Source organism: Phyllobates terribilis, unplaced genomic scaffold (assembly GCF_046119375.1).
Source record: "Phyllobates terribilis strain yellow unplaced genomic scaffold, ASM4611937v1 Scaffold_9__5_contigs__length_417890890, whole genome shotgun sequence".
NCBI lineage: Eukaryota > Metazoa > Chordata > Amphibia > Anura > Dendrobatidae > Phyllobates > Phyllobates terribilis.
The window spans coordinates 116,532,261-116,555,924 of NW_027362769.1; the positions used below are offsets into that span (position 1 = coordinate 116,532,261).

General features: G+C 40.8%; 3 protein-coding genes across 11 annotated transcripts in view; 1 reads left to right on the forward strand and 2 right to left on the reverse strand.

The window, feature by feature from the left end:
• Nucleotides 1-2,675, forward strand: part of LOC141161737 (FAST kinase domain-containing protein 1, mitochondrial-like) — a 36,195-nt gene extending 33,520 nt beyond the window's left edge. For all 4 annotated transcript variants that reach the window (XM_073646995.1, XM_073646992.1, XM_073646994.1 and 1 more), the window contains one exon: nt 2,526-2,675. In XM_073646995.1, coding sequence (XP_073503096.1) covers nt 2,526-2,621 — 96 coding nt within the window. In that variant the 3' untranslated portion in view covers nt 2,622-2,675. The remainder of the gene's footprint in view (nt 1-2,525) is intronic.
• A 1,395-nt stretch (nt 2,676-4,070) lies between these two features.
• Nucleotides 4,071-14,790, reverse strand: KLHL41 (kelch like family member 41). Its single transcript, XM_073646997.1, has 6 exons — nt 13,596-14,790; nt 10,140-10,297; nt 9,949-10,056; nt 9,233-9,418; nt 6,668-6,814; nt 4,071-4,313 (listed from the first exon to the last, which is right to left on the reverse strand). The coding sequence occupies exons 1-6, from the start codon at nt 14,682-14,684 to the stop codon at nt 4,202-4,204; spliced, it is 1,800 nt and encodes a 599-aa protein (XP_073503098.1). The 5' UTR covers nt 14,685-14,790; the 3' UTR covers nt 4,071-4,201.
• A 5,497-nt stretch (nt 14,791-20,287) lies between these two features.
• BBS5 (Bardet-Biedl syndrome 5) overlaps nt 20,288-23,664 on the reverse strand; it is a 31,439-nt gene continuing 28,062 nt past the window's right edge. For 2 of the 6 annotated variants that reach the window (XM_073645675.1, XM_073645674.1), the window contains 3 exons: nt 22,928-23,011; nt 20,889-20,912; nt 20,288-20,795 (listed from right to left, as the gene is read on the reverse strand). In XM_073645675.1, the coding sequence (XP_073501776.1) occupies nt 20,694-20,795; nt 20,889-20,912; nt 22,928-23,011 (210 nt within the window). In that variant the 3' untranslated portion in view covers nt 20,288-20,693. Of the gene's footprint in view, nt 20,818-20,888; nt 20,993-22,927; nt 23,012-23,664 lie in introns of all 6 variants that reach the window. The other 4 variants (XM_073645672.1, XM_073645671.1, XM_073645676.1 and 1 more) reach the window with 3 other exon arrangements.

Sequence of the window (23,664 nt, forward strand, 5' to 3'; positions counted from 1 at the left end):
ACTGTTGGAACGTGCCCTTTTGCCAGTTAGCAGTGCAAATGTTACAGAAGTTTTGACAAGTATGGTTTGAGTCTAATGGAAGATTATTGTCCCACTTTGCTTCTTTCCAAGTGATCAGAAGGATAATTGGACTGTGTGATTGAAGAAAAAGATCATCGGTAATATAAGCACCACTCCAGTTTTTTTTATTTATTTCAGCCCTGGAGTGGTGCCACTAATGTAAGTTCTCTTGACTCTAATATTATACTTGCCAGCTGCCGTCTTCAGCTCTTCCCGGTGCCACTCCGGTCCTACTACGTCATCTTGTGACCACAACCTCTGACTGACTGGAAGTCAGAGGTAACGGTCACAAGCTCTCGGTGTAAGTCTATGAGATCCTCGTTCTGGCTGTCATAGACTTACATTGATTAATGACTTCCGGATCACCAAACAATCATGGGAGCGATCCAGCAGGTCACAACATGCAGAAGATGACCGGAGTGGCATCAAGAACAAAAGAGGACGCCGGCTGGTAACTGTAAGACTAGGGGCAGGGAACATAGATTAGTAGCACCACTCCAGCTCTGCAATAAAAAAACAAAAACCGCTGGAGTGGTGCTTTAATTGAGTGAGACCATGTAAAATTCATCATCTTCGGAGGGACACACATAAATTGTATAATTTTTACCATACAATGAAAACTGCAAAGACGAAACCCAAAGAAACAATGGTGAAATTGCAATTTTTTTCACCATTTCACCTCAGTTGGAATTTTTTCCCATTTTCCAGTATATTATACGATAAAATGAATGGAGGGGAGTTTCAAAAGCTACAACTCTGCTTGCAAAAAAAAAAGACAAGGCCTCATATGGCTATATCTATGTCATAAAAAATAAAGATATGGTCCCCGGAAGAAGAGGAGGAAAAATAAAATTATTGTAAATATTAAAATGAGGGGGTTGAAGGGAATGTATAATTAAACTAGCAGCCCGAGTTCTGAAACAAATAAATGAGTTTCGGAAGCTAGAAAAGTGTGCTCTACATACTAAAAACTAACTCCTATTACCCATGTTTATCTGCTTTCAGCCTTTTTACACGATACCCAACAAAGTTGTCATAATAAATTAATACCGTATATACTCGAGTATAAGCCGACCCGAGTATAAGCCGAGTATGTATGGCACCCCTCATCCCCAATCCTGGTATGTATGGCACCCCTCATCCCCCATCCTCGTATGTATGGCCCCCTCATCCCCAATCCTGGTATGCATGGCACCCCTTATCCCCAATCATGGTATGCATGGCACCCCTCATCCGCAATCCTGGTATGCATGGCCACCTCATCCCCAATCCTGGTATACATGGCACCCCTCATCCCCAATCCTGGTATGTATGGCGCCCCTCATCCCCAATCCTGGTATGCATGGCACCCCTCATCCGCAATCCTGGTATGCATGGCACCCCTCATCCGCAATCCTGGTATGCATGGCACCCCACTGCACACATTAAAAAACGTAAACATGGGCGTGGAGAAGGGTGAATATTCATACTCTCTAATAGCGGGCACGGAGGATCGCTGAGCTGCAGTGGGAGCTGCAGCGCTGCTGACACTATGCGCCCGCTATTAAATAAATTAATATTCACTCCTCTCCATTCCCATGGGCGTGGAGAAGGGTGAATATTCATTTTCCTTTAGCAGCGGGCACATGTGGTAGCTGCAGCAGCGGCTACTGTGTGTCCCCCGCTCCTCCGCCGCTGCGGCAACCCCCACCACTATCCACCACCGGAATGTATATACCAGATTATAAGCCGAGGGGGGCTTTTTCAGCCTAAAAAATATACTGAAAAAGCCGGCTTATACTTGAGTATATACGGTAAATGGCATTACGGAAAACAAAAAATAAATTTAGAAGATTACAGAGACGTTCGCCAATTCAAAAAGTGAATTGCCCAGGGCAGATCGTGTGGAAATCTCTCTGTATGCTGCCCCTCTGGCCTACTGAAGTAATTGCAGATGATGTTTTTCTCAGACTCGCCTCAACATTAAGCTCTTTATGTACTAAGATTATTACTTCTTGTTTAAATCAAGTTGTTATGTTAAACAGATTTTTCAAATGTGTGTGATGGGATTTTTTGTCTAATTTTCTATGTTATAATCTCTATATTATAAGTGATCCTGAAATCTTGCAATTTTCACTCTGGCAAGTAAGTCTTATATTAGGCTGATACTTCCTATGCTGCAGAGATCACAGGTCATGGAGCCCATCTAACAGGGGGTAGATCTCACAGCTCAGGCACGTTGGCTGCCCCCATATTCATCTACAGAAAAACAAACCTAAAATGAAAAAAAAAATGGATTAAAAGTAAAAATATATTTCTCCATCTAGTTTACGAGGTAAAAAAAAAAAAAAAAAGGTAAATGACCCATCCCCCCGAAACAAAAAGTCAGCGACTGGCTGATACCAAGATTGAGCATTCGTATCTTCATCCAGTCCTCAGATGCGCCACATTATTGGCCCTAATATCAGATTTTATTTGTCTCGCAGATTCCCAGTTATGAATGGAAACCACTGACGGTGACTGGAAGAGACCTACAGACGCAATATCTCTGGAAGAAGATTTATGCCGATAGTTCACACTAGTTGTAGATTTTTATTGTCATATAACAGAAAACTATTAAATATTTTATTACGTAACCATTAACATTATTTTAGTTATTTCGGACTTACTTATTATGTACCGTATACATCATGTACATTTATAGGGGAAAAGAATGAGAAAAAGCCTTTGCCCTTCACTAATATTCCCTATAGAGATGGTCGGATCGCTTTGTGCAACCCCTGGTCACGGTCCACGTCATTAATGTCTGGCTGTGGACAGAAGCTGCGCGAGTTTTCTTATACTCCGGGATCCCAGACTTATGATTTGACAGGCGGGCGACACATCACCTGTGCGCCACACAGGTGACATCTCGCCAGGCCAGCTAATCGAACGCTGCTCCTGGGAACCCAGATTTTACTGGTTGCGGACACATCACCTGTGCGCCGCGCAGATGACATCACACCAGGCCAGCTAGTCAAACGCTGTACCTGGGAACCCAGATTTCTGTACCTGGGAACCCAGATTTGACAGACTGGTGACACATTACCTGTGTGTCGCACAAATGACATCATCACGCCAGGCCAGCTAATCAAACTCTGTCCCTGGGAATTCAGATTTGACGAGCTGGCGACACATCACCTGTGCGCCGCGCAGATGCCATCACGCCAGACCAGATAATCAAACGCTGCTCCTGAGACCGCCGTCATCATGTCACATGATGAGTCTCGCCGGGTAGACTGCTCCTAAGACTAGACAGCTGCTTTGTACTAGAAGTTGCAGTTTATGAGCCACATGCCCGATCTCTGTGCCGTTGTACATATCTGGTGCCTACATGTCTTCTGGAAACTGAGGCTAGGAGAAGAAGATAAGGGCTACGACCAAGTAGATTTTGGTAATCAGTATTAAAAAAAAAAATGCCTTACAGGATTTAATCAATGCCTGGTGCCTTCAGCATTAATTAGCGTAAGTACCTAATGACTCTCCAACCACATATACAGTGCAAACCTCGGCTTCTATTGCCCTATGTAGATAATACCTCGCCCGGGTTCCAGTCCCCTGCCCCTGGGTCTTTTAAGGCCTCATTCAGTCAGATTTTTCTCATACACAAAACTCACCAATTTTCATTAGTGCTTGGTCAGTTTTTACCATCAGTGTTTCATCAGTGATTTTCTTGTACGAACAAAAACATGTAATAAAACAGTTACAAAGCTTCTCCTGCCCATTGCAATGTTAAAAGTTGACAACACAAGGCTGGAAGTGGCTAATTTTGATCCGAGACTCAAAAACATACATGTCCCTGTGATTTTTGGCCAAAACTCATGGTACGCAAAACAACGCAGACATGTGAGCAGCCCCATAGACTATAATGGTAGCGTGTTTTATCTGTGCAGGTAAGGATCGAACATATACGTGAAAAACGGATGTCCAGATGAGGACTTACCTTCTTAATACGTAAGAAGCGTGTGAATATGCAAAACGTGACAATATGATTATCTGATTTCCAAAACTTTATTAATTTAACTATAAATGTATGTACAGCCTTTAATTTTAAACAATTAGTAATGAACAAAAATCTTGTAATACATTAATCGATGGGTTCATCGTAAACCGGATCCTATTCTTACAGCTTTGTCAGCTTAAAAAGATTAAGGCGAGAGTCAAGACAGGTGGCTCCAGAGGCGTATCGGTTTTCCTTCAGCATCCCACTCCATTCCTTCTTGTCGTCTTCAAACCTGGAGGAACACGGGACACAGACATTTAATTTGGATGGATCACGTGCTTAGGGGTCTCAACAGAATAGATGGTTGTCGGACAAATGGTGACTATCTCTCCTGACTCCTCCATACCCATGAGCGCTCTACGAGAGAGTCGCTGTCAGACTCCTTGCAGTGGCTTATCTCAATGAGAACAAAAGGGTCAGCAGTCCTAAATCGGATACGGCAGATCCTTATCTTCCCCACTATCATCTGTCGGGGGGTCCCATACACATTAGACTATCAACGATGCCTGTTGATTTCAGCAGGTTCAGCCGACGTTAGTCCAATGTGAATGGGGGCTCTACAATGTACAGCACACCTGACCATCCTAAGGCCATAGGCAGTATTTTTGCATACTACATAACCATTAATTTTAATGGCCAACAAGCAGGGAAGATGTATAGCCAGACGCCAATCACCAGGGGTTAGAAAACCCAGATCTGCAGTGATCAACTGATCGCCGAGTCAGCTTCTGTTTAACTATAGGTTGTTTTTGGGAGATAACCCCCTTAGAGTAGATTCACACTTTGTGTGTTTGGTGCAGGTTTTACGTGTTGGTTTCCGCATCCGCATATTTTCCACACATATATCTAGGTATTTATGGAGGTTTTTGTTGTGGAAACATATACACAAATGTGACAAAATGATGCCAGGTCAGCAGTTTAACCTCCAGATTTAGGGTCCCTGTTGACATGAATGGGTAAAATACACACCAAAAATAAATTACGGTAATCATGGATTACAAAAAAAAGCAAAAAATAAAAATTCTGTGCAGATTTTGAAAAAAAAAAAAGTGAAGGTTGGGAATCGCATTGCATAATTAGGCAAGTAATATGCTATATTGCTTGTATGAATGATCCCCCAAACCAGTCCAGGGGATATGGACTACTACAGTCACACAGAAGGGCAACACTACTTTTTGACAATTATCCTAAAAAAAAAAAAAGTTGTTAACCCAAGTGATAATCGTAACTGTACTCTACTATATTATAAGACAACATCCAACATGAGCTATAAGTGTCAGCCATGACCAATGATCGTTCATATAATACTATACTACCATCGTATTCGTAAGGCCGGATTCACACATCTGACATTCATGGTACCAATATGTCATCGATGTCTAGACCAATCTTGGTTCTCCTGATGAGACCATACTGTTTGGGTTAGGAGACCTGTGGCCGCTCCGGACATCCTGGCCCGTATTCTTGCCATGTATTTTGGACTCGTGAAACCAGCCTAGTGGGTAGAGCCAATATCAAACCCTCAGGGAAGTTCACAGGCAGCAGATTTGTCTGTAAAAGTACAGGTACAGACCAGCGTATTCTCTCTCATCTGAGAAAATCAGGCCGATCTGATCCAATTTTCTCAGATGAGGACAAGATGAAGACAAAAATTTCTCCATTTTCTCCATTCTGTCAGTCTGTGAAAATCGGACGCTTTCAGATGTGCAGACCGATAGTTTCCACGGGCTCACGGAATTGCATGGCCAAGTGCGGTCCAATAACTGGATCCAACTCGAGAATGCTGCATTTATTTCCCTGGACCATCTTGGTCCAAGGAAAAAAACAAGCCATATGCACGGCCCCTTAGAATAACATTGGTCCGAGTGGGAGCTGATGTTTTGTCGGATCACACTAGGACTGAAAATATGGTCATGTACACGAGCCCATAGTCTTACTCATCTGAATGGAGTTTGCAGAAATCCATGCACATACACAAAACAACCTTATTCACATGTATAAAATGGATTGTTTGGCATCATTTTTGCAACAAATCACAGCATTGAAAAGTATCCAACTATAAAGAATCAGCACTTGGTGTGTATGGTTCACTGAATATCATGCCGTCTCAGAAGAAATCCCACAATTTCACAATTACCCACATGCACGTCCCAGACCAGAAATGCACAAATGCGCTAAAATACAGAATATGGCACGTCTGTAGAGTTTTGCTCTTTGGTAGGAACGTTCTTCTTGAGGATGGAGCTTCCCCGTGTAGTCCTAGCCTTACTATACCTAATTGTACATTGTCTTATGTTGTTTCTCATATTGCTAAACCCAACTTTGGAAAAAGTATATTTTACTCTGGTAAATAAGCGTGATTGTCAATTTCCATAACTTCTATAGACTTTCATGGAGAGACCCACACACGTGTTACAACCTCTCTCTCCAGTCTCTGCCCAGTTGCAGAGAGGATAATAAATGGGGTTTGACAGTTAGACCCCCCACAACTTTCAGACATTCACAGCATAGACAGTGGTCCATAGATATGATAAAGCCTGCTCTCTGTAGATCTGCGTTCTTCACTTTGAAGTCGGCTCTACTTACTTCCATATATCTGTGACCTCTGAAGGTGCGAATTCTTTTGATTCCAGCTGAACCATCGCAAATCCTCCGATTGCGTACAGAGATCCCGCTGAAGTGACCAAGTTTATGGAGCTTCTTTCCTGTGGGAATTCGGGTATTGCTTCCCATCTGGGGGGGAAAAAAAAGGCATAAAGTGAAAGGTGACGCGATCGGTCCTCGAATGATGCTGCAGAAAAGCTGCACTCACTATCAGTCTGGAAAGCGTGCGGACTTGCTGGATAAAAATAAAACAATTATTCAAGAACTTGTAGAGCTTTCTATGTGCAATGTTTGCTTTGAAGTTTTCCATTATATTGATTTCATCTTTCCACCAGTCCCGGTGAGAGCATTGTGTCCTGTCTACAAATCCCAAGAGCCAAAAGCCAAGGGTTTCATGGATGCCTAGATGTGGATGCGGTCAGGTTTCACCTCGGGATTACTGTAGGATGTGTCACTCATATAGATTTGCCAGGAAGGCTATTACAAGGCATCATGACCCTTTTTCTTTTGTAGCCGCTCATCACTTATCTCTCGGCTTGGCTTCATCTTCAGTGGTAACTGATAACTACCCAGGATGTTCTGTGAAGTTTTATATCCATTATATGACTGGTAAGACAACTCCTTTACAGATAAACGCTGCTGCAGGTCTGACTTTTCACACATTGCTAGAGGACGTTGCTGTGTAAGGCTTTGTGCACACAGAGGGTTTTTTTTAAGAGGTTTTAAAGAAGGAACTGAGTGGAAACTCTCCAAATCCTTATTCAAAACTCGTCAAAAACTTGTCGTTTCTGATCCGAAAATTAAGCAATAAGATTCCATTTACTCACAGCCTTAGGCTATGTTCACACATCATGGTTTTTGTCAGCGTTTTTCTTTCTGCAGCAAAACCTGATCTCTTACCAGGAGGTTGTTCAGGATGTTTCTTGCTTTTTTGCTTATTTTGTGGTGCATTTTTTCAGCGTTTTTTTTCACCACCCATTACTTCCAATGGGTGAAAAAACACTGAAAAACGCTGAAAAAAGTGACATGCTCTATTTTGCAAAAAAAACATGCAAAGCACAAAATCCTGAACAAAAAAAAAACATGATGTTTGCATGAGATTTCTGGAATCTCATAGACTTTGCTGGTACTGTGAAACGCAGCTGAAAATTTGCATTAAAAAAAGCATCAAAAATGCTGAAAAAAACATGATGTGTGAACATAGCCTTAGAGCACAGTATGTGCAAACAACATCTTATAGACCCACTGCGGTTTTTGCTGTATGAAGACACTTTGGGAAAATGTTGGTGGAGTTTTTCCAGAATTGTCTTCGTTGGAATTTCTTCTGTCAATTTTGCAGCACCTTTGCCGTCGATGTCTTTTTTTTTTTAAATTATATATAAACTAGTGAACAGCTTTCAAACAGAAGCCACCAGAAGAATGGACTGGTCAGTTCTTTTAGCTTTCAAAGCCTTAAATAGTTAAAAGAAGCAGAAAAATATGAGCACAGCAGGTCGTTTATTGAGCATTTTTCAGGCAGGTTATTATTTATTATTATTTTTGCACTGTGCGATTTTTACATTTACTTTTAATCATTTGGGTATTTTTCTTGTCTTTGGTTTCTCTTTGTCTAATGGCCTTGTGTGAACATGCAGTTACATTTTGCATGCACATCAATTTATGTTCCAGTTTGCAGTTAGTATGCTTGAGTGCATATAAAAGGGTGTGGCCGCCCTTTGTCTGGGCTGGGACGCTGATCCTGCCTCTGTTTTATGCTTGCACCAGGGATCCAGTCTCTCTGTCCTTGTCCATATGTATGTCACTTGACAAATGGTAAGGTTTTTAATATTAGAGTTAGGACTGTCCCACAAGGGATGCCGTGACGTGGCGGGACAGCTTTTACATTATTTTGATCAAAATTATGTTAACTAAATACCCTTTATTATTTATTATTATTTTTGCACAGTGCGATTTTTACATTTACTTTTAATCATTTGGGTATTTTTCTTGTCTTTGGTTTCTCTTTGTCTAATGGCCTTGTGTGAACATGCAGTTACATTTTGCATGCACATCAATTTATGTTCCAGTTCACACCTTCAGGTTTTTTCTTTCCAGGGAGAATTCGCCTGAAAAGAGGTTGGGTGCAAATATCCTTATGGGCCTTTAAGGGGAACACATCAGGTGATTCACGCTACTGAGCCACGAGCAGCATGATTCAGAGGCCACCTCCATTATGGCATCCATATTGCAACGTAACAAAAGGCGTCCGGGGATGATGCAAGCTGGATGCCTAGTCCAAGACTGTATAAGTGCCTAGTCCAAGATAGTCCAATGGCAGCTTCTTGGTGCCGCGCTCCTCTAGACTGTGCGAGTGGAGTGGGGAGAAGCCACCAGGAACATGTCTCTTGGACTAGTCATCCTAATCTCATCCCAGGCTCTGAAATGCTGAAACACTGCAACATTTGCTGTTTCATGCTGTCGTATTACAACACTGGGTGTCCTAATGGTCATATCTGAGAATTATTGAGATATGTAGGAAAAGTACAAGCATCTGTCTCTGTGACTCACTTTTTGGTGGGAATATCATAGGCTTCCACTGCTGCGGTCAGTCCGTCTTCTGTGACACCACCAGCGACGTAGATCTTGTCTTTATGGACAGCGACGCCAAACATGGAGCGAGCGGTTTTCATCGGAGGAAGGTCTTTCCATTCCCCTTTCTTGGGGTTGTATGCAAAAAATCTTCCAGTACATTTCCTGAAACATGAAAAAAAAATCTCAGGTTCATTGGCCTTACTATGATCTCTAGTTGTATCACAAGAAGATCTCCATTTTGTCCCAAAATTTTTATATAGTCTTGTAAACGTGACCATCCAATACCAAATGGACCAAGTTGGTGATTGGAGTCTATAGGTTTTGATGCCAACTGCCAACACTATAGGGCATCTTAAGAAACCTTCATAGGAAACTTTTGCCAAAACTGTTGGAGTAGAAAGCAACTTATTTTATAGTATGTCTATGGCGACATAATTGCCAACTTTCACAAAACAAGCGTGAGGCTCCTGGAAGAAGGGGAAGTCTCCAAGATTCCCTGATGAGTTGAAAAATCTCCCACGTGACACCTAACCCCCCCACCCTGGAAAAAGAATGGTCTTGAAGGGCTTGGCTTCAAAAAGAGGGCATGACCCTCCAATAACATTTCGATAGACAACTCAAAAAGTTGGCATGTAAGTCCTATCGTCATCATGGGGTAGTCCATGCTCCTTTACATCGCACCGTACACTTACTTGTCATCTGTTTTTCCTCCCAAACAATAGATCAGTCCATTATGTGACACTACAGAATGCCCATAAACCTTGATGGGAAGCTTATTTGCCTCCTTCCAAGCCACTAATCTGAAAGGGTATAAAGAAACTTACTAACATTTCAGAGGTAAAGAGCCAAATAGTAAAGGGCTTGGTAACTATATACAACATACTTAACATCATAAGAATACACTGTATCGAGTGACTCTTCAGACTGTAGGTCTTTGCCAGCAATGGCATAGATACAGTTTTCGGCCTCACCCAGGCCAAAAAGACACCTGGCCGATGGTAGTGGCGGCAGTCCGATCCATTCCCCACCAATGCTGTCCAGCTGCAATACAGAAGAAAAGGAAAGATATAAACCTGTATATTACATCGTAATGTGACCTATATACTTTCTGTAGTTGTTTGCAAATTAGCTCTCTTTAGAAGAAGAAAGAAACCATATCACAACACTCCCCTCTATAATAGATGGCACCTGGGAGATTTTCTTTCTTCTAGTTTGCTTATTTTTCTCCTGAGAAGCATTGCCAATAAGACTCCATACTCAGCCAGCCCCTTTAAATCGAATATGTCAGCGGGCTTGTAATATGCAATCTAAGAGCAGCATGATATAGAGGCCGAGAGTCTGATTCCAGGGATGTGTCACTTACTGGGCTGTGTTTTGCTGTTTTAATACAATCAGTGTTTTATCAGCAGGAGATTATCACTACAGGACTAGTTGTTTCCTGTGGCCTGGTCCAGCCACGCCCCCACCACTGATTAGCAGCTTTCTGTCAATATACAGTGTACACATAAAGCAGCCAATGAGTGGTGTGGGCGGGGTTATACACAGCTCAGCATTCCGAGATCTGCAGCAGAGACAACAGGGATTCTTTCACAACTGCTGCACCAGATAAACTAAGTGACAAATCGCTGGAATCAGGGTCTCTGTCCCTACATCTTGCACAGGTTCCCTATAAGGAGAGTTAGTCCCCACAAAATCTATCTGTGTGAAGAGTTATTAGCAATATATGTGATAGATAATAGTTCCTTGACCACAGTTACCAATGTAACACAATTAGCCCATAAAGTAACTTTGCAATTTATTAAAAATGCTCTCTGTGCTCATGAAGAGGGATTTTTAATTTTGTTTATGGCTCATTGCCAAAGATACCAGCCACTACAGCAGTCTATTAGTGGTGGCCAGTCTCCAAAGCAAGGAGCACAGCGCTTACAAGCTTTTTGCTATAGAGCTTATAAGCGCTGCTCTGAAGCTGTGTAGATTGCATGATCCGGCCAGCTTGCATTCCACTGGGCTCTTCCAATGCTGCAGAGGCAACGTTACCTCTGCTCACAGCATCAGAGAGCACGTAGTTTGGATCAGAAGCGCAATGATGATGCCATTCCGAACTGTCAATCGATCAGGAGAGGACCGTCCCTGGCAATCAGAAACCCACGAGGCAAGAGAGCGGTGCACTCCTGAAGAATAAAAATGAGACCAACCTAGTTATAAACCTTTAATGTTTATGGGTAAAAGAAAACAACTGAATTGTGTTAATTTTTGACGTGATCCATTGATCTTCCCATAGTTTGGCAGCATTGACCTCTCCTCTGTATCCCTGAGATGGGTCGGAACTTCTGACCACCATCTAATATCATTTCTTAATATCTTAAATCACTGCCCTGATTGCAAAACATACTCAGATTTTTAGCTAATTTGGGCCTTGTCTAGCCCTTGGACAGTTCTGCCTACAGCCAGCAACACACACACAATGATGGACCATGGCATCTATAAAAGCCTTCTAAAGTCTTGTTCTCAGACTTTTGCAGCGCAGAACTCATGGTTTTGGAAAATGAATGAATAAATGGAAAGAAAACCTCAAACTGGTCACCAGAAGCCAAAATTCTACTTCAAGGATTATGTCAAATGACGACATGGGATAATGCATGAATTTAAACTCTTTGTACTATACATATAGTTTAATTCCTGCTTACCGGGACCTTAATAGTCAGTCTAAAGATCCTCATCCCTCTGCCTATGCAAGGGAAATAGCCCTGTGCCAAAATTCTAAAAAAAACAAAAACCTGCCCATAAAATTTCTTTTTTTTTTGGTCAGTGGATTCATCATTTTTTAATGAAATTATTTTACCAGCTGAGGCCGAATTTGCACACCCATGATGGGCATAGGTATATAAGGAAAAAAAGGGAAATTTCAGCCTACCATGCATATACCATAAGGGTCCACTGGTGCACGGAAATCCTTGGTAGCAAGTCCAGGGATGAGAAGCAGTAGGAAGTAGTTTAGAAAAACTCCAGCACCTTCTCCGTATCCATCACAAGAAATGTAAAGTTAAAATGTCCATTTTATTAGTTCCATTAAAAAAGCGCCATATGTAAGGCAGACCTTACGCGTTTCGAACCAAACAAGGGTTCAAATCATGATTAAGAACCCTTGTTTGGTTCGAAACGCGTAAGGTCTGCCTTACATATGGCGCTTTTTTAATGGAACTAATAAAATGGACGTTTTAACTTTACATTTCTTGTGATGGATACGGAGAAGGTGCTGGAGTTCTTCTTAACTACTTCCTACATGATGGGCATAGACAGCACACGGATGTAACATGGGTGGCACTTTGTGTGTTGGCCGACTGAAATGTTGACGAGTTTGTCTACGACTGTTTCCGCAATGGTGATGCCAACAACCTGGATTATAACTTGGATAGCTTTGTATCAGAAAAAAAACAAACAAAGAAAGCTCTAAATATATATTAGAATATCAATCAATATAGCATGTTAAACCCAAAAATATAGAGTTAAAAGGTAAATATTTACTTTAAAGGCGTCATCCCACTGTAGCACCTTCAAACCTGTCCACAAGAAAGATGCTAAGGGGCTGATTCTTTAAGATGTTTATGGTAAAAGTCTGGCACAAAAATGTTGCAATATTTGGCATTTACACGCCAGTTACGGCCAACTATGCCAATCATAAGTTACACCACGTTGGTGGCGTAACTTACTCTAGAAATGTACTCCAGTCCCTGTGCATGCCGGTTAACACTTGCACCTAAATCAATAAGCAGCATACCCCGCTTAATGAATTAGGCGCATTGTACTCCAGTGAGCCCCATGTTTAACACTGGAATGTACAACTTAATTCCCAATCTTAATGAATCGGCCCCAAGGGGCCTGAGTGTTTGGGGTCTGAAGAAGGGGACCACCACTGATCATGAGAATGTTTTTTTGGGGGCCACCTATTTGAATGGAGAGATGGACATGCATGCTGGCCATCATTGTATTCACTATCTATGGGACTAATTGGTGGTTACTGAGTACAGTGCTCTGCCATGTCTGTGACGTTGTCAATGCGTGGCCATTGCTCCATTCGCACAGAGGAATACAGGACCCCAACCTCAGGACCGGTGGTGGTCCCCGCAGCCAGACCACCAGGGATTGATCCTCTGGATGTGTGATAACTGGACCAATTTCCTTAAATTATCTCTGCCATCTAGTATGACTAAAATTCATGTATCTTTTGTTTATTACATAAACTACGATGGAAAGGAGACAAGAATTAAAATGGGTAAACCCAAAAAATAAAAACTTTGAATGCTAGTAAATACAAGACAGTCACATCAATTCTACGTACCTGGAAGAAGTAGGACTGTAAAGGATTATCCTTACTTTCTTCATCCACATACAGACCACCAATGACGTACACTTGCTTAGATTTGGTGACGATACTGGAATGATTTCTTGGAATTTGCTCGGATAGAGCTACCAAGTAGCATTCATTTTCTAGTGGATCATAGGCCACTGTAGCCGTGTCACTGACCATTATGATAAGATCTTTGATAAACATGCCGTGTCTAGGAATGTCATTGAGATATCCAGGAAGTAAGTCTTCATCCCCAACATCACCATCTACTGCCTCTTTGGTTGGTTCGGGCAGTTTGCCTCCAAAAGCATCTTTAATAGCCTTAATCTTTTTCTGGATTTCAGGATCTCCTTTAAGCAACTCCTCCTTTTCTACACGATCATTAAAATATTTTTCGGTCATAAGACGAAATCGAATGCAGTCGAAGACCTCGGCCAGGCTTTTCACTTTGTTCTCCTTATCCGTCCTGACCCATTTCATCACGGCCTCGAAAACAGTTTCTTCTTTTTCAACATTTAAACTATCGCTAGAAATAACGGCTATCAATTCATGTGGAGCAAGCTGCAGAAAGTCCTCTTCGTTACATATCTGACTAAATCGATCAGACACATAGTCCCGTGCAGTGACTGCAAGACGTGGACAGTCCAAAAGGAGACCTAACCTGAAGATAGCCAGACAATTAGTAGGCGATAGGCGCCTCTGGAGATAGGTGACACATACGGTGAAGACAGATGGGATCTGGAAACGACTGGCCAATGCAAAAATATCCTGGACATTGCCATCGTTAAGGTCAATATCGGCAGAGTATAGGTACTTAAGAATGGCTTCCATCACAGCTGGGTCAACATTGTCCAGCTCCACATTCTTTTTCTTCTCTTCGCTTTCATCAGACAAGAAGAACTCCCGGAAGTAAGGACTACATGCTGCAAGGATCAACCTGTGACAAGGTATACTTTTGTCTCCAGCTTTCAGGAAGCAATCAACAAACTTATTTTCATCTAGAAGTTCTTTCAGCCCATCCTGTAGAAGAGTAGATTGATAAAGCCGAAGTTCTTCTTTTAGTTCCCGGGTGGGATCCATCTTTTTTTGAAGAGCAGGGGGCTCGAGGGAGAAAGCAGAAAGGCCTTAGCTGTTGTCAGCTCCCAAGTCAAGCAGTAAAAGGACTGATCTATGAACTGTGCCAAGCTTAAACTCTCTGCAATTTAAGCCTACCAGCTAAATATAGGTACAGGCTCTTACAATATGGAATTCACGTTGGCCAATTTGGAAAGAGGAATGGCCCCTGCAGCTGTCACAGATTGAAAGAAACAACTGTAGATTTTGGTTGTTACTAGGGGGAAGATATCTTTGTAAAACTCTTGCAATGATACTATAACATTTTGCATGCTATTCTCTTTAAAGTCATACTGAGTTTCAAAATTAAACTATAGATGTTCATATATGGTAGATTTGTTGCAGAAAATCCGCTTGATGCATGTGCATGGGACACGTTCTGCGCCACGTGCATAGTTTTTTTTGTAAACCACATTCAGATGTATGAAACAGTTGCAACAAATCTGCAAGTTGTGAACATAACCTTATTTCTATGTACATCAATAAGGAAACATTGCATTGACTATTCAAGCACAATCATTTATCTAATTCGCAAAGCATATGAATGTCCTATATAGTGCAAATGCAGATATTTAACTGTAGAAAAATGTATTTCTGTCTATGGGGATTGTATATTCTTTATAAAGATAAGGCTGTTCGATTCAGAACTAGATAGCTCAATGGTTTATACCTTGGTATATGTACAGATGTGCAAAACAAATTAGGCGGGGTCCAATCCACATCAACGTTATGTTGGGGCTTCTGTCTGAAAAATGGTTTTCTGATGTTCATGTGATGAAACAAAGAGTCTAAATATGAAACTTTGGATAACTTGGACTTCCTTTCCAGCGAAGTTTGACATTTTAACCATATTTGCAGAATAATTTGTGACTTTTTTCCTCCATTCGTGCCTTGGTTCAAAAACATTTTTGCAGAGCTTTTTGGGATGAGGACTAGCCTCCCACAGCCAGAAAATAAGAGAAGCTGGAAAGACAATAAGTGCAATAGGGTTTTGAGAGAAAAACAGGGAGAAAAAGGGCAGGTATGCTCACCTGTTTGGGTTAGGAAGTCACAACCCCTCGAAAATATTAGAAAAATGCTGCTGCAGATCCACGGTGTGAAGAACATATAAAGCTGGAGAAGAGTGGATTGAAATCTGCGCTGCCTATGGTCCAGCGATAAGCAGGAGACAAGATATGTAGAAATGCGGTTTATTGGTCAAAGCATTTCGAAGTAACACAATTCTTCATCAGGACAAACCACAATGATAGTGCACATCTTTGTCAGCACATGGCTATTGCCGTTTTGATTTTTTTCCAAAAATGTGCTTCATTTATCAAGAATTGTTTGCCTATAATTAAATTAGCCTCATCGTACTCTATCAGAGGGCTTTTTTTTACTTCTCCAGTGCCAGTTTTGCACTTTTGTCATTCACTTGGACCATGATATTCGGACCGGCGCCAGGACATCTGACCCAAACTCAACAGCTTTATAGACCTATCTGATGCTGTTGAGTTTGGGTCGAGTCCCGCAGCCAGTTTGGACATCGTGATCTGTACTTGGACTGAAAATGTTATAATTATGAAACCGGATTAGGGTGGAAAGAACCCAGAATTGTTTTGCAAATGGAACATTGCACCTATATTTGTTTGTTTTTTTTCTCATCAATTATGGTTGTTCGACAGCTGATGTCAGACTTATCTGTTTTCGGTATGTTGCTCTATAATGTGCGTCTCTAGAGAGTAATGTCATGTATGTTGGCAGCAAAAGTCACTGACAATGTTTCTAAATTTAGTTGCCTCTAAATAAAGGATCTGCAGCAGTGAAATCACAAATGTATCTGAACAGACAGCATCATACCACAAGGAGATTTGACAACTCTCCAGTTTTGGATTGCTGGGCATGGTAGCAATTGTTTCCATGTCCCTCTCTGATCTTAGATACTTTAGATTTATGTTTGAGACGGTCAGTAAGCTGATTTCAGCCAGATGTATTTCCTCATTGACCAGACACTATCCATACTTGCTTTGCCGCATTTTTAAAAGGAAGGCACAAGGTTCTGATGGTCATTTTTAGGATATGCCAGTGATCCCTAAACCTCTTAACCCAGGGGAACCCCTGAAAATATTTCCATCCCTTGGCAAACCTGAATGCCATTTCTGCCTCAAAAAATGCTTGGTGTTGGGACAAGTAGCGCGTTTTAGGAGGGTACGTTTGAACATTTTTTCGGTCCATGTGCACAACAGACAGCACATGGACCAATTGTAGTCACACTAGTGGTTTTTCATATGGACTTCTAATCCACTTGGAAAAAAAAATTGCAACAAACTCAAGTCTGAACAAGACTACTGCAAGTAAACAGCAGGCAACCTCTGCACCTGTCCGCTTTGACGAGTGCATGGAGCTGCACAAAGAACTCACTTCCACAATTTGCACACGTGATCGATCTGAAAAGTTTGGAGTGAATTTCTGCTTATATTTTGGCACACAAGTATTTTTTTCAAAGCATTTTTAAGCAGGCTGAAATCAGTTTGCATTACCTACTATCCAAGTGACAGATATTATTGCTGTCAGCTGGGGAATCCCTTGATCAGGGCTCAGGGAAACTGATGACTCCTGGGAAACCTTGGCTCGGCTGGGACAGGACATTCATTTCATATTGCTGGTGTCCCATAAAGAGCTGAATGAAGGACAAGTGGACCATCACCGTACATTTGGCAGTACCACAGCCCCTGTAGTCACGGTTTGCAACGTATGAAGAGCCAGGACAAGTGGACTTCAATTGCGCTGACGATTTAAAAACGGATCCGGAGACGAAATTATTTAAGGTGGTTTATTGTCAGTGTAGTGTTTTAGAGTAAAAACTGACTCCTTTCTCAGAACAACCTCAGGAGATGAAGTTGGATTTGACAATAAAACACCTTATTTTGTCTTCGGATCAGTTTTTAAATCGGCAGCTCGCTCGAAGTCCACTTGTCCTGGCTCTTCATACATTGCAAACCTTCCTATGGATGTTGCAGTGGCTGACAACTATGCTACAATTGTGGTTGTAACACACAACCCTTGCAGATGAGCAGATTACAGTAATCAACTACATTGATCAGATAAGACCCTATTGCACTTTGCATCCTTTTTATCAGTGAGCACAGTGGCTCAGTGGTTAGCACTGCTACTTTGTTTGTGTGGGTTTCCTCCGGGTTCTCCGGTTTCCTACCACACTCCAAAGACATACTGATAGGGAATGTAGATTGTGAGCCCCAATGGGGACAGTGATGATGTCTGTAAAGCGCTGGTGCTATATAAGCAAAACATAATAATGAGGGAGATGAGAGTGAAACCCCAAAGATGTGATATCGGTGGCCTATTCTAAGGAAAAGTTGGGGAAACTCCTTTTAAAGCTTTTTCTTTTCTTTTACAATTCACTCACCTATAAGTAATCTTTTTCCACTTAATTCCGCCACAGAATTGTCACACCCCTGCTATACCGCACCACGACAGTCAGCTGCTAAAACAACAGCTGAGCAAAGAGCTGGCGTGTCCATGTTTAGCTGAGCAGCATATGTTATAAGGTGGCCGGTGATCTATAAGACTGGCAGCTGTAGAATGCCGGCTACAACAATATACACGACTTCTCACCATACTAGAAGGAAAAAAGAAAATGCTAAACATCTGACAGGGCAGGGAACATCTGACCTGACTCCATCCACTGATCTACAAGTAGTGTAATAGGTGTGCAGTTATTCCCTGTTACTATGAGACTGCTAGGGAAACATATAACAATTAGTATACAGCTACAGTCGGCGGATTGTTCATTACTCAATGTCAGTAAGAATTTCAGGCAGATTTCTTGTACAATGTACATATAGTCTAGCCATCATCAATCCTTTCTCTTATATTTCTAGAGGCAAGTTTCTCTTTTTCTGGATGCCAAAACTGTAGAGTAGTATCGGAATCCAGACAGGTGGTTGCCAAATAGTACATTGTAATATTTTATTTAATTGTAAGATTTAAAGATTATCCTGACTACTTAGATGACTTTCGGAAAGTTTGTTGTGTGGGTATATGAGGAATAACACTTATTTCTGGCCATAATATGACATTTCCTGAATTTTACCCTCTTGCAGGATCTCTCTCTAATTTTCGGTTGTCTCTGAGCTAGTGGGTGGAGATTAACTGTTATGATGTCTCCCATACAGTGCACACACAAATATGAGGTATTCCTGCTCTCCTGTCTCCATGTATCACATTTCTAGAAGCAACATCAGCATGGATTATATTATACAGCAGTCCTGAACAGTGTGAATGCAGCTCTGGGGTGAGATCAAACATTTACTACAAAGCAGCAATATGATTGGTGTGTCTCTGTCTCTTTCGCTCACTTCGTTCCTCCCTCCCACTTCATAAACTTCAGTAAACAGTGGTAATCTGATCCCTCAGTAAGTTCAAGATGCAGTCATGGAGAAGAAAAGGCTCACAAGTGGGGAAGGAAGCTAATTTTACTGATGAAATATTGCAATATTTCTTATTTTTGCTTGCACTACATCTTCTGTCTCCATGTAGCACATCCATAGAAGCATAGCCCATTTTACAGCAGTAGAGTAGTGTAGCTGTGAATCCAGCTCTGGGGTTAGATAAAGCACTCACTACAAAGCAGCAACATAATCAGTGTTTCTCTCGGCCTCTCTCCTCTCTACAGACTTCCACAGACAGTAGTAATCGAATCCTCAGTAAGTTCAAGAGGCTCAAAAGTGGGGATTGAGGCATATGTTCTAAAAAATATATATATTTCCAAGTTTCTTATATTCATTTGTTCTGTTTATTTACGCACAGTTTGTTAAAAAGACAGTGACCATGTAAGGATGGTGGCCAATAGATCTCAAATCACCCAAGTGTTCTACTGAAGGCGTGACCATAGCGTGGGAAAACTGCCTCTTTGTAAGCATATGTTATTGAATTAAATGAGGCCTTATGTTTCAATCAATGCCATCAGTTGGTGGGGTCTTGCCCATACTAGCATTGAGTAAAGCAGAAAATAGGAACATCAGTATGTCACATACAAAGATAATATAACTTAAAGGGGTATTCCCATCTCCAAGATTCTATCCCAAAATGAAGTAGGTGTAATAATAATAATATTATTAGCAAATACCTCCAATTAGAAATGTGATATAGTTCTTCTGATTAGCTATGTTGCTTACCCAATGTGCAGGGCATTGCAGTAGCTTAGATAGCCATGGTTATGACCACTCATACAGTGACAGTTAGTTATTAGTGGTCGTAACCATGGATATCTAAGCTACTGCAATGCCCTGCATATTGGGTAAGCGACATAGCTCATCAGAAGAACTATACTACATTTCTAATTGGGAGGTATTTTTTAATATTATTATTACTACACCTACTACATAATAGGATAGGATAAATGAGATGGGAATACCCCTTTAACTGTGGAGCAAGAACAATAGTAACTGTTACTGCTATCACTATTATGGGGGCACTGGCACATTTAAAAAAGTAACATGCAAAAAAATAAAAATTCTAAAACAAAAACAAAAAAAAAAAAAAAAAAAAGACACCAACAGAAATAAATGTTGCTGAGATTTTATTTTTCTAGCTTTATTACATTACATAACATTTCTTTATTTTACAATATTTAAAAAAAAAATAATGGGAAAACAAAATATGTAAATGAAAAACGGAGCGGGACTTAATTTTCTATATGCAAAATTAAATTCTAAAAAAACATGTAATAAATATATAAATAGAAATTTCCTGACGTGTACCTTCTCTGATATGTAGTTACTATGATGACAGATATATGTACAGGTTGCTCTGGTAGACTAGTATGTAACATATTTACCAGATGTACTAGTAGATCTACTCAAGCTTGAACTAGTATGACAATCTTACAAAATATATTTTAACCCAAGATACAAAGTTGTTTGGTCATTTTATCATCTCTAGATTTTTTTTTTCAATTGTTGGAAAAAAAAATTTTTACATCATGACATCCCATAATCCTTGAAGAGTGAAACCATCCTTTAGTTTCTCAATGGCGAGGCCAAGTTCTTCAGAAAAGACTGGCTCACGATCTTGTTGCTTGAAGGACAGGAAAAAAAAACTTGAATAAATCAGGTAGGATAGCCTAACACTTTACGCTACAAATACTGAAATTTCAAAAACGTACTGTACCTTGTTTCCATCTGCAAAATAAGCCTATAAATAAGGAAAATATACTGAATCAGCAGAACATTGGTGATCCACAAATTCCATGTCTGATCACACGCGCGTTTTTTCTAGAAACAGGTTAAAAATATGGGAAACAAAGGAATAATTTATATTTCTACTTCTAGCTTTACTTCTTCCAAGTTGGATCCACTTTGGGCTTTGGCTCAAGAGATCACATCAAAAACTGCAGGTCCAATTTCAGTGTTAAAATGGTTTTACAATGTTCTAAGAAACCCCAAAGATAGTGTGAACACTGTATATTAAAACACTGGTCATAGCGGTGACATACCATCCATACTGACACCACTGCGGGACCATGGGAGCGGGGTGGTAATTGAAGAGTGCGAAATTGCATGTTGTGATTATTATTATCACACTTGATCTTCTACATTAAGAAAATCTGCTAAGTTTTATTCATGAAAAGTGAGAATGGATTTCAAGACCCTGTTCAAATATGTACAGGCAGCGATTGACAAATCTCTGATATGTTGTAAAGAATAAGAAAAGGCGCTGCAATATTTTTGCTGTTAAAACACTGTAAATCATGAGAGAAAGATGACACACCCTAATATATGCCAGCCTGGTCCATGAGGTACCTCTGGCATATGACCTATGATGCATCTGGCACAGCACAGTGGGCTTTAACAGAAGTGTACGCTGTAAATGCATATGTGAACAATCGGCCTTATTCTCATACAATTTGCAGCAAGTATTCAAATCTGCAGCAGAAAAAAATAAAACAAGTAGAAAGGAAGGTGGATCTGATAAAGGGCAAAGTTCATAGCTTACATGTTAAAAATGGAGCAAAACCTACAAAAGACAAAAAATATATCTCATACCCTACCATCATTATATATAAATGTAAAGCAAAGTTGCATAATAAATATAGGGTACTTAGTGAACTATTTTTGATCAAAAAAAGTATACAAGCCGTCCCACCAGCAACAAGGTGACCCTAAATTGGGACGGTACCTACTCTGTCTATATTAAAAACCTTACTGTATGTCAAAGTTGAAGTAATGCACATAAAAGGGTAGACAAATAGGACTGGGTCCCAACTCCAGACCACCTAGGCCCGTGGTAAGCTACATATATACTAATCACCTCAACAAAGGGGATGCCACACCCTTAATTTGCACAGAATGCAAACAAGACAAAAAACCAAGCAATGTGAACTGAGGTCTAAGATGGTACACATGCATTTTTTTAAATTTTTTTTTTAATGTTAAAAATGGATCCCATATATTGAGAAAGCATTTCTTGCAAAACGCGCATCAGGGTGGCCGAGGTGATTTCTAATTTACAACAAGAGTAAGCAGTAGCAGTGTTTTGTGACATATGTATATGTGTGCCCTGTGTTATGGGCAATTAAGCTGGATAAGTTTACTAATATATAGGAGCCATGTTTCAACATGTGTGAGCTACGAACTTTGCCCTTTACCAGATCCACCTTCCTCTTTACTTGATCCTTCCTCTTTTGAACTTTAATTTTGTCATTTGTGTATAGTTTTAAATATGTGCAATAAAACTTTTTGATATATTTTATATATGTGTGAGTGGCTTGTGAATACCTTTCGTATTCATGTGTAGGTATTAATATTGCAACACTGTCTGCCTGTCAGATGGAAGCTGAGAGGAACAAGGATGACTTTTTTCAGCAGTCTATAACCTGTATGCCCATATTATTTGTTTAGATGGGTTAAATGTGGTGACAGATTCCCTTTAAGACTACCAAACACATTAGACTAATGTCAGCAGCACCAGATGTTAGCGTCAGGTTTGGCTGACAGTCTAATGTGTATGGGGGAAGTGCAGCCAAGTGATTGTCAGGGGAGATGATGATCAGTCTGATTTTGGACTGTCGATCGCTTTGTTCTCCCAGAAATAGAAATGAGATACTGCCGAGATGGCTGTTGACTGAATGATCAGGTGAAGCATCGTTCGACCAATAGCCATCGAATGTGTATGGGGCCTTTGTGGAGGACATGCTTCTACCCACTTACCACAAAGGCATCTGTGTGCTCATCAGCTTCTATCTCCACATCATCCTGAACCTGTTCAACCGTCAGTTCCTCCAGTGCCTGGGGCTGAAAAATAAAACAAAAAGCATTTTTTTTTTTAATGTAACGCTTTGTTTTATGCCAAAAAACCTTCTGTATCTACTAAAACTTTTAGGGTATGTTAACACGGGATGGATTTTCTGCCACGGAAAAGCTACAGAATTGTATTGCAGCCAAGAAGTATATTTCCCCCTTAATGTCAATCCGCAGCGAGGTTGAAAATCATGTAAGCATAGCCTTAAGGAGTCTATTTATCTAGAGCAGGACGACTTCTAGATCCATTTGTATTTCACAGAAAGAACGATCAAGTCTTGCTAAGAAAAGGAGCAGGATTCCATGCTCAATGTACAGCAGCATATCTACATGAAATATGTACACCCCTGATAGGCATTGTTCTGTCTTACAGCACTGGGATACAGGATAGGTATCTAATGACTATTAAGAGTAAAGACATATTATTATTTATGGTTCCCTCTGTGATAAGCTGTGAGTATTCTGCTGTTGGCACCTTGAATGACGAGCTGTGATCTGCAAGCAGCCACCGGGTGTTGCCCACCTCTCCTAGTTCCAACACCGAGAGCAGCCGACCAGTCCAATCTCTTCTCTTGCTCACAAGAGAACGGCACTCTGATCACGTCGCCCATCAGCGTCATTTAAGCCTGGCACAAGTGCCAGGATAC

Coding starts and splice junctions, on each gene's coding strand:
- KLHL41 (XM_073646997.1), bottom strand. CDS start 14,684: ATGGATCCCACCCGGGAACTAAAAGAAGAACTTCGGCTTTATCAATCT. Junction 10,057..10,139: donor GTGTATTCTTATGATGTTAA/GTATGTTGTATA, acceptor ATACCCTTTCAG/ATTAGTGGCTTGGAAGGAGG. Junction 6,815..9,232: donor TATGATATTCCCACCAAAAA/GTGAGTCACAGA, acceptor TTTCCCCCCCAG/ATGGGAAGCAATACCCGAAT.